Here is a 12,418-nt window from a genome sequence, read left to right as displayed (position 1 = left end):
TTCGGGAGTACATGAGCCTCTCGGTGATCATCTTCCTACCCAGAGTCCTCAAAGATACCCAAGTACCACTTCCTCTTCTCTTCAGTAATTCAGTGCAGCCACACTTGCTCTCTGCCTAGACTGATAGAGCAAGACTCACACTGACACGTGCACTGGCCAGCACCATCAGAGGTCACCTGATCTATTGACACGTCTGTGACGGCCTCCACATGCAGCTGGCCCATGCTGTGTCACAGTGAGGCTTGCTGCTTCAGCCTGGCAGAGAGCAAATGCAGATGTGCTGAATTATTGAAGGGAGGAGGAGGTGGTATTTGGACATCTTGGAAGACTCTGGGCATGTAGGTGGTCAACAAGAGGCTCGTAGTCATACACTTACTGGCGTGTTCTTAGATCAAAATGTTGGTTTTCTTTGTATGTAGGGATGAAATCCTTTTCAACTTTTCTAAGCTCATCCTTATTTTTGGAACAAGTTTTTTCTGTGTTCATCTGGACCTACCAGCATCCCAGAACTTCCCCAAGACTCTCCCTGTCATCTTGTCCCTTCTCAAGACTCATTTCTTCTCCCTGATTTGCAGGTCTAATATAGCACATTTTATGTCGATAAATTTATTGGGAAAAGAGTTATCAGATTGGGATGCAACTCCATTTGTTAAATCTTAAGTGAATAGCAAACATAGGTTAGCTACAGATACAAGAGTTATGCAAAAATCAATCAAAGCATTCTGGGAAATTCAATTGGCCATATGGAATTTACATTAAAGAATATTGTATGTTTTAATATTATTGGTAAATTGGTTGCTACACATACGGTACATTCATGTATACAGTGGGGGGGGGGGGGGGGGGGGGGGGGTTTGAGAGAGAGAGCCCGTTGTTAAACATTTACCAGCACACCACTGCCTAAAACCATTGTTTAATTGTAGAACTTTCCATGCTCTTAAACATTTTGTTGTGTGCTATATATTTAAGGTATGACTGTGTTCTGGGCTACGTATGTGAATTATCCTTATGCCAATAGGGTTAGGTCCTATCTGCAACTATAAGAAGATGATAGACTAATTAAGTGCCCCTTTTACAAAGCAACGGTATACATATTGCCACTTTGCCGTGTCATTTCAGCACTACCGCTGGGCTACCTCAGGAGTCCGGTGGTAGTGCCTGCCCCCAGTGTGTGTCATTTTCCAGCGATTAAAAAATATTTTTTTCTTTTTTAATGTGGGAGCCCCTACCACCTTCTAAATAGGTGGCAGTAAGGACTTCCCCAGGAAATGGCCACACTTTCCACATGACCATTTCTTTCTTTTATTTTTTTAAAGCCGTTTACCCGCTGCGATAAAAGGGGACCTCAGCACATGGCAAATCCATGTGCTGATGCTACCACAGGGCCCCTTTTACCGCACCTTTGTAAAAGGGGCCCTAAGTAAACATTATTTTATTTTCAGTGTTGATTTATTACTTAATTCCCCTATTTTTGAGGCCTGTAATATTTACTGCAACAACAAACTTCTTAACCTCATAACAAAAGGGCTTATTGCTAGCTGAGAAGAGCCCAGTACAGCTTTAATATTTGAAAAGGCCCAAATTAAGTGGAAAAAGTATTGTATCCATTAACTATCTGGTATAATACCAGCTAATTGTTCTTGTCTTTACAGTCATTCCTTGGAGTGTTTGTCAGAAAAGCCTTCACTTCCACTGCCGTGCTGTGAAGCAAATAATACTTTTTAAAAGAAAAAAAAAACACAGCTTGAAATAAATATGCAAAGTCTCCTGTGTTGGTGGTGGTTTTGTACTTATTAATTGTAAGATGATGTGATATGATATATTCTGCCATGATGCTGAATCCATGGTGTGATGACAGCATCATCCAGATACAGAACAGTTTACTACAAGCCAGCTATTTAAATCTATGTTTTTAATGGTGTTGGAGATGACCAGAATGGTACTCAAATACCCAGACGTAATGAGAGGCTTTTTTTTTGCATTTAATATTTATTAATATATTAGAACCAGATATCAACCAGAAATATTACTGAACACTAATTCAGTTTTTTTTTCCGGTACTTCAGGTCCGAACGTAAAGTCGGTTGCCAACGCTGTGGAGCAGATTTATCCATTTGTGTTTGAATGCAGGAAAGAAATCTTATACAATCCTACTTAGGTTCTTTAACCTAACACCTTTGTAAATGCTACTGCAGATTGGATTAAAGGAAAAAAAAACTGGACCAATTTTAATTGAGGAATACAGACTCCATTTTACTTCTTCACAGCTGCAGTCTGAACGCCAGCCTCTTCGGATTTTGTTTTGTACATTACTTTTGCAGGAAAACATGTTTACAAGAAGTGAATCTGCTGCTTTTTAAAGGACGTACTATTTATTTGTTCAGTAATTCCTGTGTACTCATAAGCAGAGCTGTGACTATGTGCACTAATGTTAAACATTTTATTGGAGCTTGTGTGTTTTTATTTGTGAATAGTCTTTTACATTTTTTATGCTGAATATGGGCACCAAAGAAGCTGTACAAGTTCTCTTTTTTCACTCAGATGTGTAATAATAAAAGATTGGAAAATCTCTGGCATTTTTGTACATAACTTAAAATTCCTGTTTAAGTTCTTACACTGGTAAAACATACAGGACTAGCCTTAATAAAAGATGCTAAAGGGTTATAGATTTGATATACTGCCTTTCAGTGATACAGCCATAGTGGTTTACATTTATTATATGCAGGTACTTTCTTTGTCTCTAGTGTGCTCACAATTCAAGTTTTTTTTTTTACCCCCAAAGAATAAATCTAGATAGAACTAAGGGCCCTGTTTACTAAGCTGCACTTTAGACTCACTAACTTTAGTGCACGCTGATGATCGAGACACTCATTATATTCCAATGGGTGTCTCTAGCATTAGCGCACGTTAAAAAGATTGCACGCGTACCAGTGGCGTACCAAGGGGGGGCGGCGGTGGGGGCGGTCCGCCCTGGGTGCAGGCCCTTGGGGGGGGGGGGGTTGTGCCGCGCGCCTGTTGGCTGAGTCCACTCGTTCCCTCCCAGCTGCTCCCTCTGCGCGGAACAGGTTACTTCCTGTTCCGGGGCAGAGGAAGCAGCAGGGAGGGAACGAGCGGACTCGGCCAACAGGTGCGTGCCCCCCCCCCCCCCCCCAGCAGGTAAAAATGCATCCAGGGGGGAGGGTGTAATTTCGCCGGTGGGGGGAGGGCTGCGCTGCACCTGGGGGAGTGCATCGGCGATCTGCCCCGGGTGTCAGGCAGCTTAGGAACGCCACTGACGCCTACACCGCAGCTTAGTAAACAGGGCCCTAAGTATAGTATGTATCATTTTGCAAACGAAAAAAAAGCAGACTAAAAATGGTGCTTTTATTTGAAGCCAAGGGAGGGATACAAACAGATTGGGAAAGCAATATGGATGAATTCTCTGGGCTGAAAATTGTTCACTCAGTAAATAAAGTACAGTGGTGGAAATAAGTATTTGATCCCTTGCTGATTTTGTAAGTTTGCCCACTGACAAAGACATGAGCAGCCCATAATTGAAGGGTAGGTTATTGGTAACAGTGAGAGATAGCACATCACAAATTAAATCCGGAAAATCACATTGTGGAAAGTATATGAATTTATTTGCATTCTGCAGAGGGAAATAAGTATTTAATCCCTCTGGCAAACAAGACCTAATACTTGGTGGCAAAACCCTTGTTGGCAAGCACAGCGGTCAGATGTCTTCTGTAGTTGATGATGAGGTTTGCACACATGTCAGGAGGAATTTTGGTCCACTCCTCTTTGCAGATCATCTCTAAATCATTAAGAGTTCTGGGCTGTCGCTTGGCAACTCGCAGCTTCAGCTCCCTCCATAAGTTTTCAATGGGATTAAGGTCTGGTGACTGGCTAGGCCACTCCATGACCCTAATGTGCTTCTTCCTGAGCCACTCCTTTGTTGCCTTGGCTGTATGTTTTGGGTCATTGTCGTGCTGGAAGACCCAGCCACGACCCATTTTTAAGGCCCTGGCGGAGGGAAGGAGGTTGTCACTCAGAATTGTACGGTACATGGCCCCATCCATTCTCCCATTGATGCGGTGAAGTAGTCCTGTGCCCTTAGCAGAGAAACACCCCCAAAACATAACATTTCCACCTCACAACACACATAAGTTCAGGGAAAAGGAATGGAGTAAGGGGAGGCAATATGCAGAAAGATGTGCTTAGATTTCTTCCTTTCAGTTAGTCCACTTAGCTTTTACCACATTACTGCATGCTAACATTTATTAATAGCAGCAGGACAGTGAAGATGGCCATTGACCAGGGCTTGACCAGAAAGTCTTCAAACCTTTAATAAATAAATTCACATAAAATTATACAAACAAGAATGTGTGCATAACTGTAGTGAGGACTCGACATGGGTCGTGTTTCGGCTGCATCAGGAGTCCACAGAATGCCAATCTAAATAGAACATACATGCACTTAAAAAATACTGCATTAATATCTTTATGTTTAATAAATACACACAAAAAAAGAAAACAGAGAAAATCAACAAAATCAAAGTCCAAGCAGGACAAAGTGAATTGAAAAGTGCATGAACACAAATGAAAATAGACCCCCAAATGATGTGGGGCTAGAAAGGATTATAGTGAAGAACGTGTGGGGAAAAACGTGGTGATTATGACAAGGGGGAAGTAGTGTGAAATAGAATACTGAATCATAGGTTTTCAATCCATATTACAGGGGAACCAAAGTAAGAAAAACAAGTAACACCAATTTAACATGTGAAATGTATACTAATGCACTGCCATGATTGTGGCTAGAAACATGCAGAGCAAAGCAGAATTTGGTTCTGTCAATATGCACAGTGATTATAAAAGCAAACAGTGGCACCCTAAAACCTGAAGGCAAATCCCAAACAATGCAAGATGTAAATATATGCCTGAAAGCTGTACAAAAGCGTTTCTTTAAGAAAGGAGAGGTACCTTTACAAAAAATCACATATTAAAAAGGGCATATACCTTAGGGGAAGATAAAAATGGCTCTTTCCATTAAGAACATTAAATCTGAAAAATGAATAAAAAGCAAGCAAAGGGAGTGAGGACTGAATGACTTTTAAAATTGCAACGCAATAAAGACAAAAAGGTTGAAAGAGGCAGGTATGGTGTCACGTGATGCTCTCTAGCTGAACAGACGTCTCTTAATTCTGCTGCACTACAGCTGCCCTAAACCCCGTTGAATAACCTGCTTGTACTCCCCTGAATTGGCTTTGTCTCTCCCCAATTAAGTGCTGTTGTCTTGGGAGCTCCTTTTGGGGAGTTTTCTGGACCTCAATACACTTTTGGAGAGTGGTATGCCAGTGAAGACCCCTTGGGCAGGAAGAAACCGCGTGCAGCTCCCGAATCCAAAGATGGTGACGCCACCAGTAGGCTCCTCCGCGGTAACCTTGCTGGCGCTGGCAATCCGAGAGATTACCCAACAGATTACTGCGACTCTTGAATGACTTTCTAAACTTCAGGCCTCTGTAGACCATATTAAGGAATCACAAGAGAGACATGGCGCTCGACTCCAACAGGCTGAAGACCGCATTTCATGCCAAGAGGACCAAGCGGAGGTTGCAGACACAAGGATCAATGCACTGGAGTCTCGGTGCCGGCAGCTGTTACAACAGGTTGATGACCAAGAAAACTGTGGTAGGGTAATAACCTCTGAATTATAGGCCTACCTGAATCTGAAGGACAAAGATCTTTGGGACTTTGTTGAGCAATGGTTGCCAGGTCAGCTGGGCATGGAAATTCCAGACAACATAATGTGTACTGAATGGGTCCATACAGTGGGCGTCCTGCGTGACAGAAAGCAGTGCCAATGACCAGAACTGGCTCAGGTCATAACATAAGAATAGCCATATTGAGTCAGAACAATGGTCCATCTAGCCCAGTATCCTGTTTTCCAAACAGTGGCCAAGCCAGGTCACAAGTACCTGGCAGAAACTCAATTAGCAGCAACATTCCATGCTACCAATCCTGGGACAAGCAGTTGCTTCCCCATGTCTGTCTCAATGGCAGACTATGAACTTTTCCTCCAGGAATTTGTCCAAACCCTTTTTAAACCCAGAAATGCTAACTCCTGTTACTACATCTTCCAGCAATGCATTCCAGAGCATAACTATTTGTTGAGTGAAAAAATATTTCCTCCTATTTGTTTTAAAGTAATTCCATGTAACTTCCTCGAGTGTCCCCTAGTGTTTGTACTTTTGGAATAAGAAGAAAATTGATTTACTACTCATTCTACACCACTCAGGATTTTGTAGACCTCAATCATATCTCCCCTTATCAGTCTCTTTTCCAAGCTAACCTCTTTAGCCTTTTCTCTATTTTATAAAAAATTGGTCAAAGGCGGGATGTTCATGTACTGTTTGACTGAGTAGCTTTATATACTGTGTTTAAGGGGCTGGTTGTTATCATTCTTTGTGACATTTGGTCTGTTGTGTTATATGGATTCATTCTCTGCTTTTGTTCTGATCCTTACCCTGGCTCGCTCGCTGTATGTGTATGTGTGTGTGTGTGTGTGTGTATATATATATATATATATATATATATATATATATATATATACACACACATATACTATACATAGCTTTATTGAGCCAGCAGTATTCCTTCTCTACTGACTGAGAAAGAGGAGCTGCCATAGAGTTACCATGGTTAGCTTATAAGCAGTATTCAGAGGTCACTGCTTTTTTAATTATTAAAAAAAGGAGCATTAAAACCACCAAAAAGTATTTTAAAAAGGATAAAACAGAAATAAAATCAGGAAAATGTTGACCCAATTATAATGCCTATCATAATAATTATTGGCCAAACAGGTAAAAAGACGAAGTCAAACTTTCAAAGTTGCAGATCTTAAAAAAAAAAAAAAAAAATACTGAGTGTATATGCCAATGTTAAAGTATATACACACCTGGAAATGCAATTTTAAATGAAAAGAAGTCCACAAGGGGAACTTGGAAAGTACGCAGGCACACTCTTAACTTTATGTGTAACAGCGGCCGTACATCTTACTGGAATGCAAAAAAAATGGCCACTGGAATGCATAAAGTTATTAGCATTCCCACAAAGTTTTCAAGTTTCCCTTGTGGACTTTTTTGTTTTGATAGTGTTTCTGGTGTGTATATACTTTACCATTGGAATTTAATCGTTTTTTTTAAGATCTGTAACTTTGAAAGTTTGACTTTGTTCTTTTTCCTATTTGAACGATAATTATTATGATAGGCAATATAGGGGGTCTTTGACTAAAGATTAGCTCAAGTTATCTGCAGTAGGGCCCACAGGAATAAAATGGGACTTGCTGCAGATAACTCAAGCTAACCTTTTGACCCCCATAATCTGGTCCACTTTTCCCTGATTTTATTCCCATCCTCAGTTTTATTCTTTTTTAACTTGGTGGTTTTAGTGCTCCTTTTTTTAATAATTAAGGGGGTGTTTTACAAAGCCATGCTAACGTTTTTAGCTCATAGTAAAAATTAGCTGGCAGTAAATGCTGAGAAGCCCATTATATTCCTATGGGCGTCTCGGCATTTACCGCGAGCTAAAACGCTAGCGCAGCTTTGTGAGCTCTCATCTCTGAAGACTGCTTATAAGCTAACCATTTTAACTCTATGGCAGCTCCTCTTTCTCAGGTAGTAGAGAAGGGATACTGCTGGGTACGCCTCTGTTGATTGCCACTACTTTAAATACTGCTTTTATGCTTTTGGCTCTTTTAACCTTTTTGCCTTTATTGCTTTGGCATGTTTACAGAAATTATTCAGTCCTCACTCCCTCTGTTTGCTTTTTATTCATTTTTTAAATTTATGTTCTTAAGGGAAAGTGCCATTTTTATCTTCCCCTAAGGTATGTGCCCTTTTCAATAAATGGATTATTTTTTGTAAAGATGCCTCTCCTTTCTTAAAGAAAAGCTTTGTACAGCTTTCCAGCTTGTGATATTTACATCTTGCATTGTTTATTTGCAGGTGTTCTTTAGGGTGCCACGGTTTGCTTTTATAATCACTGCATGTCATGTTGAGGGAATTCATTTCTGCATTGCTCTGCATGTTTCTAGCCACAATCATAGCAGTATTTTGGTACATGTTTCATATATAAATCAGTGTTACTCATTTTTTTTACTTTGGTTCCTCCCTGGTGTGGGTTGAAAACCCTCCTTGCCATAATTACCACTTTTATCCCACAGGCTTCTCACTGCACCTTTTTCTCCCACAATCTCTTCACTATAATCCTATCTAGCCCCACATAATTTGGGGTCTATTTTCGTTTGTGTTCTTGCACTTTTCAGTTCATTTTCTCCCACTTGGAGTTTGATTTTGTTGATTTTCTTTTTATGTGTATTCATTATACATAAATGAAGATATTAACGTAGTCTCTTTTTAAATGTATATATGCTGTATTTAGATTTGAGATACTGTGAACTTCTGATGCCGGCACTATTGCTGAACCCCAGTCCATGTTGAGTCCTCACTATGGTTATGCACATTTTTGTTTGTATGATTTTATGTGAATTTATTTATTAAAGATTTGAACACTTTCTGGTCACACCCTGGTCTTTGGTCATCTCCACTGTCTGTTTGCTGCTGTTCTAGATGTGGAAATTGCTTCTTCTTTGTTGCTTAACATGCGTAACCCTGATGCTAAGTAGTAGTAGTATTATGCATTTTTTTTGTTTGTTTTACCTCAGGTCCCATTTTTGTGCAGTAGAACCTATTTATTAATATGTGTTAATGGCTAATGATTAATTCAGTTCAGTAAAAGTAGTCTACAGTCTGTGTCCTTATCCAACCTGAAAGTAGATCCTACACAGTACTTCTAGAGCAGGAGCCTGGGCAGATCTTTGAGCTGTGTGTCAGCTGCTGTTTCTGGCTTGGCAGTTGGGTGGCTTTTGTGCGTATGTATTGACATTATCTGTAAAGAGTGAATACAATGAAGGGAAGGCATTTCCTCGTTCATCAAAGAACACAATTCTTTTTGCTTTTATGAGCTGTCACCATGGAAGAGAGAACCTAGATGTGTCTTAAGCTCATAGTGAAAGCTGGAATAATTCCCAAATTTGTGCTGCAGGAGGCTTATTTTTCATCACTGTAGACAATGAAGATTTCATATTCATAATCAGAATATGCAAGAGCCAAAATAGTTGACAATAAGGGGCCTGTCTACTAAAGCTTAGCATGCACTGCATCCTTGGCTTTCGTATTTAAACCAGCCACGACCCATTAATGTGTGTAATACATGCAAATTAGATCAAAGTCTTTTAGGCCACTGTCTTAACATCATCTCTGGAGTTAGTGAAATGTTAATGTGATGCCCTAGGGGTACACTAACAACATTTAACACTAGGGGAACCCTGGGAGCCTTCGTCCATCCCAGGTTGCCTTGAACCTACTCTCATCCCTTTCATTCTATAGTGTGTACCACTTAGAGCTTATTATATTAGATGGTATATTAAGAATGATGATAATTTACCCATATTGTAGCACACTGAAAATAGTGCAGCCTAGCAGTGCTTCACAAGTAAGGAGTAAGCTGATCTGGCTCAGGAAAGCTCAAGCATTCATGGGAAAGGTAGAAGGAAACTACTGGTTTAATGCCTTCACCCTATAAAAGATCCTGTGTAGTCTGCAACCAGTCAGTATTTCTCAATCTCCAGCAGATAGTAGGTGAGCTCCTGTGCAGTCCAGACTAGCTTGGTTATGACTGAGAAATCCCAGAAGAGTCCATTTTTCCCTCTCCTTAGGGTATGCTGCTCTTGGCCCCGTATATCCTATTAAGAGGGGGGGGGGGGGGGGGGAAATGACAGGTCTAAGGCCATCTGGGATGCCTTGATGGTTCGGATCGCTCCTTACCCCACCTCAGTTGACTTTGGAGGCTGTTCCATGTATGCCTCACCTCTCCCCCCCCACCGGGCCTTCTTGAGACTAGAAATAGATGACTACATCAGCTAGTTTCTCAGAAGACTCTCTGGGAAAGGGGGGTGTAGGAGAGAACCAGAACAGGACCAACTGAAGAAGCAGCTGTGATTGCATGGCAGAGCAAGTAGAGCACGGCTACTAATGTGCGCTCTGTGGGAATTGCAAGACAGGGCTGTTGCTGAGTAGACTGATGCAATTCACCCTCAGCAGTTCTGGGAACCTACAGGTGGAGGGGTTCAGAGAAGGATGCTCAGCTGAAGAGGATCAGGTAGCATTGTGAGCAGAAGGCCCAATCTTACTGAGAACTCTATTTTGGTGAGAAATGCTATCATTTTGTCTCGGCCCTTTCTGGTGAACAGCATGGAGAGGAGGAGCCTCCTGCAGTTAAGCAGATGGTGATTTCAGACCTGGAGTCTGAAAAACAAGGAGAAAACCAATACTCCCACACCAAAGCACAAGCAAATCTCAGGAATGGAAGTGATAAAGCACCAAGATGATCCAAAATGGTGGAAAAATGATTTCTTATCAGGAATGGAAGTGATAAAGCACCAAGATGATCCAAAATGGTGGAAAAATGATTTCTTTATTGATGGCTATATATTCAATCTTAATTAAAATTGAGTACAAAGACATAGTCCCAAACAGGTTCACTCAACACAGGCCATGTTTCGGCTATTCAGCCTTCTTCAGGAGTTGAACTTGTAGACTGCTTGAAATTAAAAGGGAACTCTAATATCAATTTTAAAAAAAAACTTAAGTAATGAAGAGGAACCAGCATGCCATCTAAATGCTGGATGTATAGAATTAGAAGTGGCTGTGAAGGGTAAAAACACTGAAGTTAGTTTCTATATTGCAGAAGTTTGATTTCAGACTTGGATCTGTGTAGTAGCATGCTTTACTCCGGTATTCATCCTTGTGATGAACCAAGCCTTATGTCTGAAGAAGAGCCTGGGTGCCAGAGGAGGACCCTGGGGAGCATTTGCCCAAGGGCATATCAGGAGTGAAGAGACCATAGCTTTTGCTGGGATGGGACTCAGAAGATTGTGCATCCTTAGCATCAGGGGATTCAACAGATCCTGTGGAGGCGGCATTACAGAATGCAGTCCCATGGAAGGAGGGCCTCCTAGAGTAGGGGGAGGCCCTTCCAGAAAGACACCCTGCTGGATCTTTCAGAGGGTGAGTTGATTTCTCAGGTCTTGGGAATTTTGGAGATCACTGAAATACCTATGACAGAGCCAATTACATGGAGATCTGTTCCTCAAAGGCATTAGGAAGCCCACCGGGGCTTTCCAATGCACTGTGTAAACATCAAGAGCATTACAGAATGGCAGATGCTGATCTTTGGGACAGTCAATCCCTGTTGATAAGGAGAGATTTTGCTTCCCCAAAAGTGGACCCATTGGTGTCCACAGTGATGAAGAAAACAACTATTCCATGGAAGGTGGAACAGTATTGAAAGATCTCAGGACTGACATGTGGAGGACCTCTTGAATATGTCCTTCAAAGTGGTGATGCTGCCTTGCAGGCCACAGTCTTCAGAAGTTACATGGCTCAGGTCTGTTCTAGGTGGGTGGACAGTTGTACTAATGGGCTGTGGCCAGGAATTTCAGAGGAAGTGTCTGAGATGGTGCATCTCGAGAGAGGCATGGCCATCCTGATGAATGTGATGTATGACTTGATTAGGACTTCAGCTAAGAGTCTGGCACTTTAGATTCTATTTGTTGGTTTCTGTGACTCCAGAGGTTGGTTGGAGGATGTGGCATCAAAAGTCTGTCTCAACAAGCTGCTCTATACAGAGAGGCTATAAAAATCAGAATGTAGACCAAAATGATCCAAAGTAGAGGTTATTGAACAGACAATTGCAGCAGACGTAGTGTTGATGATAGAGAGAGACGTGCTTTTATCCAGCCTGGTGTTTGCAACTACCCTACACCAGTTTGGTATTTCCAACACAGGGCAAAGCTTGGCTGAGTCGGGCATATGATTATCCCTCTAGTTCTGTTGTCTGTTCAATAAACACTACTTTGGATCATTTTGGTCTACATTCTGATTTTTATAGCCTTTCTTTATAGGGCAGCTTGTTGAGACAGACTTTTGATGCCACATCCTCCAACCAATCTCTGGCCTGCATTTACCAGAGCACATATGATCAGAGGGGTATGGCATGGCAAACAGCGCCCGCCCCAGGAAATACCGCCGAGCTCATTTAAATTATATTTAAATGAGCTCTGCGGTATTCCGCCCGTTTAATCAGAGTACAGCGCACTGATTGTATGGGCAGAATAGTGCCTTAACCCAACACCAGCTTGGAGCTGGCATTAGATTAAAACTCCTCTCTTCCTTCCCCCACCGCCCAAGCCAGGCAGCCTGGGATGTCACTGTCAGCTCAGGCTGCCACCATCAGTTCTGGGGGTCCAGGGGCTCCCTGCACTCAAGGGGCTGGAGGTCCGGTGGACCTCCAGCCCCCCTAACCCCTCCCAAACCAATTTC

At 41.8% G+C, this 12,418-nt stretch overlaps 1 protein-coding gene across 2 annotated transcripts in view; it reads left to right on the top strand.

Moving 5' to 3' along the window:
* The window catches only part of TBPL1 (TATA-box binding protein like 1), a 99,852-nt gene extending 97,281 nt beyond the window's left edge, over positions 1-2,571 (top strand). The window contains exon 7 of one of the 2 annotated variants that reach the window (XM_030198460.1): positions 2,067-2,571. In XM_030198460.1, the coding sequence (XP_030054320.1) occupies positions 2,067-2,158 (92 nt within the window). In that variant the 3' untranslated portion in view covers positions 2,159-2,571. The remainder of the gene's footprint in view (positions 1-2,066) is intronic. The other variant, XM_030198461.1, reaches the window with a different exon arrangement.
* Positions 2,572-12,418: the final 9,847 nt, after the last annotated feature.

This window comes from Microcaecilia unicolor, chromosome 3 (assembly GCF_901765095.1).
Source record: "Microcaecilia unicolor chromosome 3, aMicUni1.1, whole genome shotgun sequence".
Taxonomy (NCBI): Eukaryota; Metazoa; Chordata; class Amphibia; order Gymnophiona; family Siphonopidae; genus Microcaecilia; species Microcaecilia unicolor.
The sequence above is the reverse complement of the archived record's forward strand: the minus strand, read 5'-3'. Positions and strand labels throughout refer to the sequence as shown.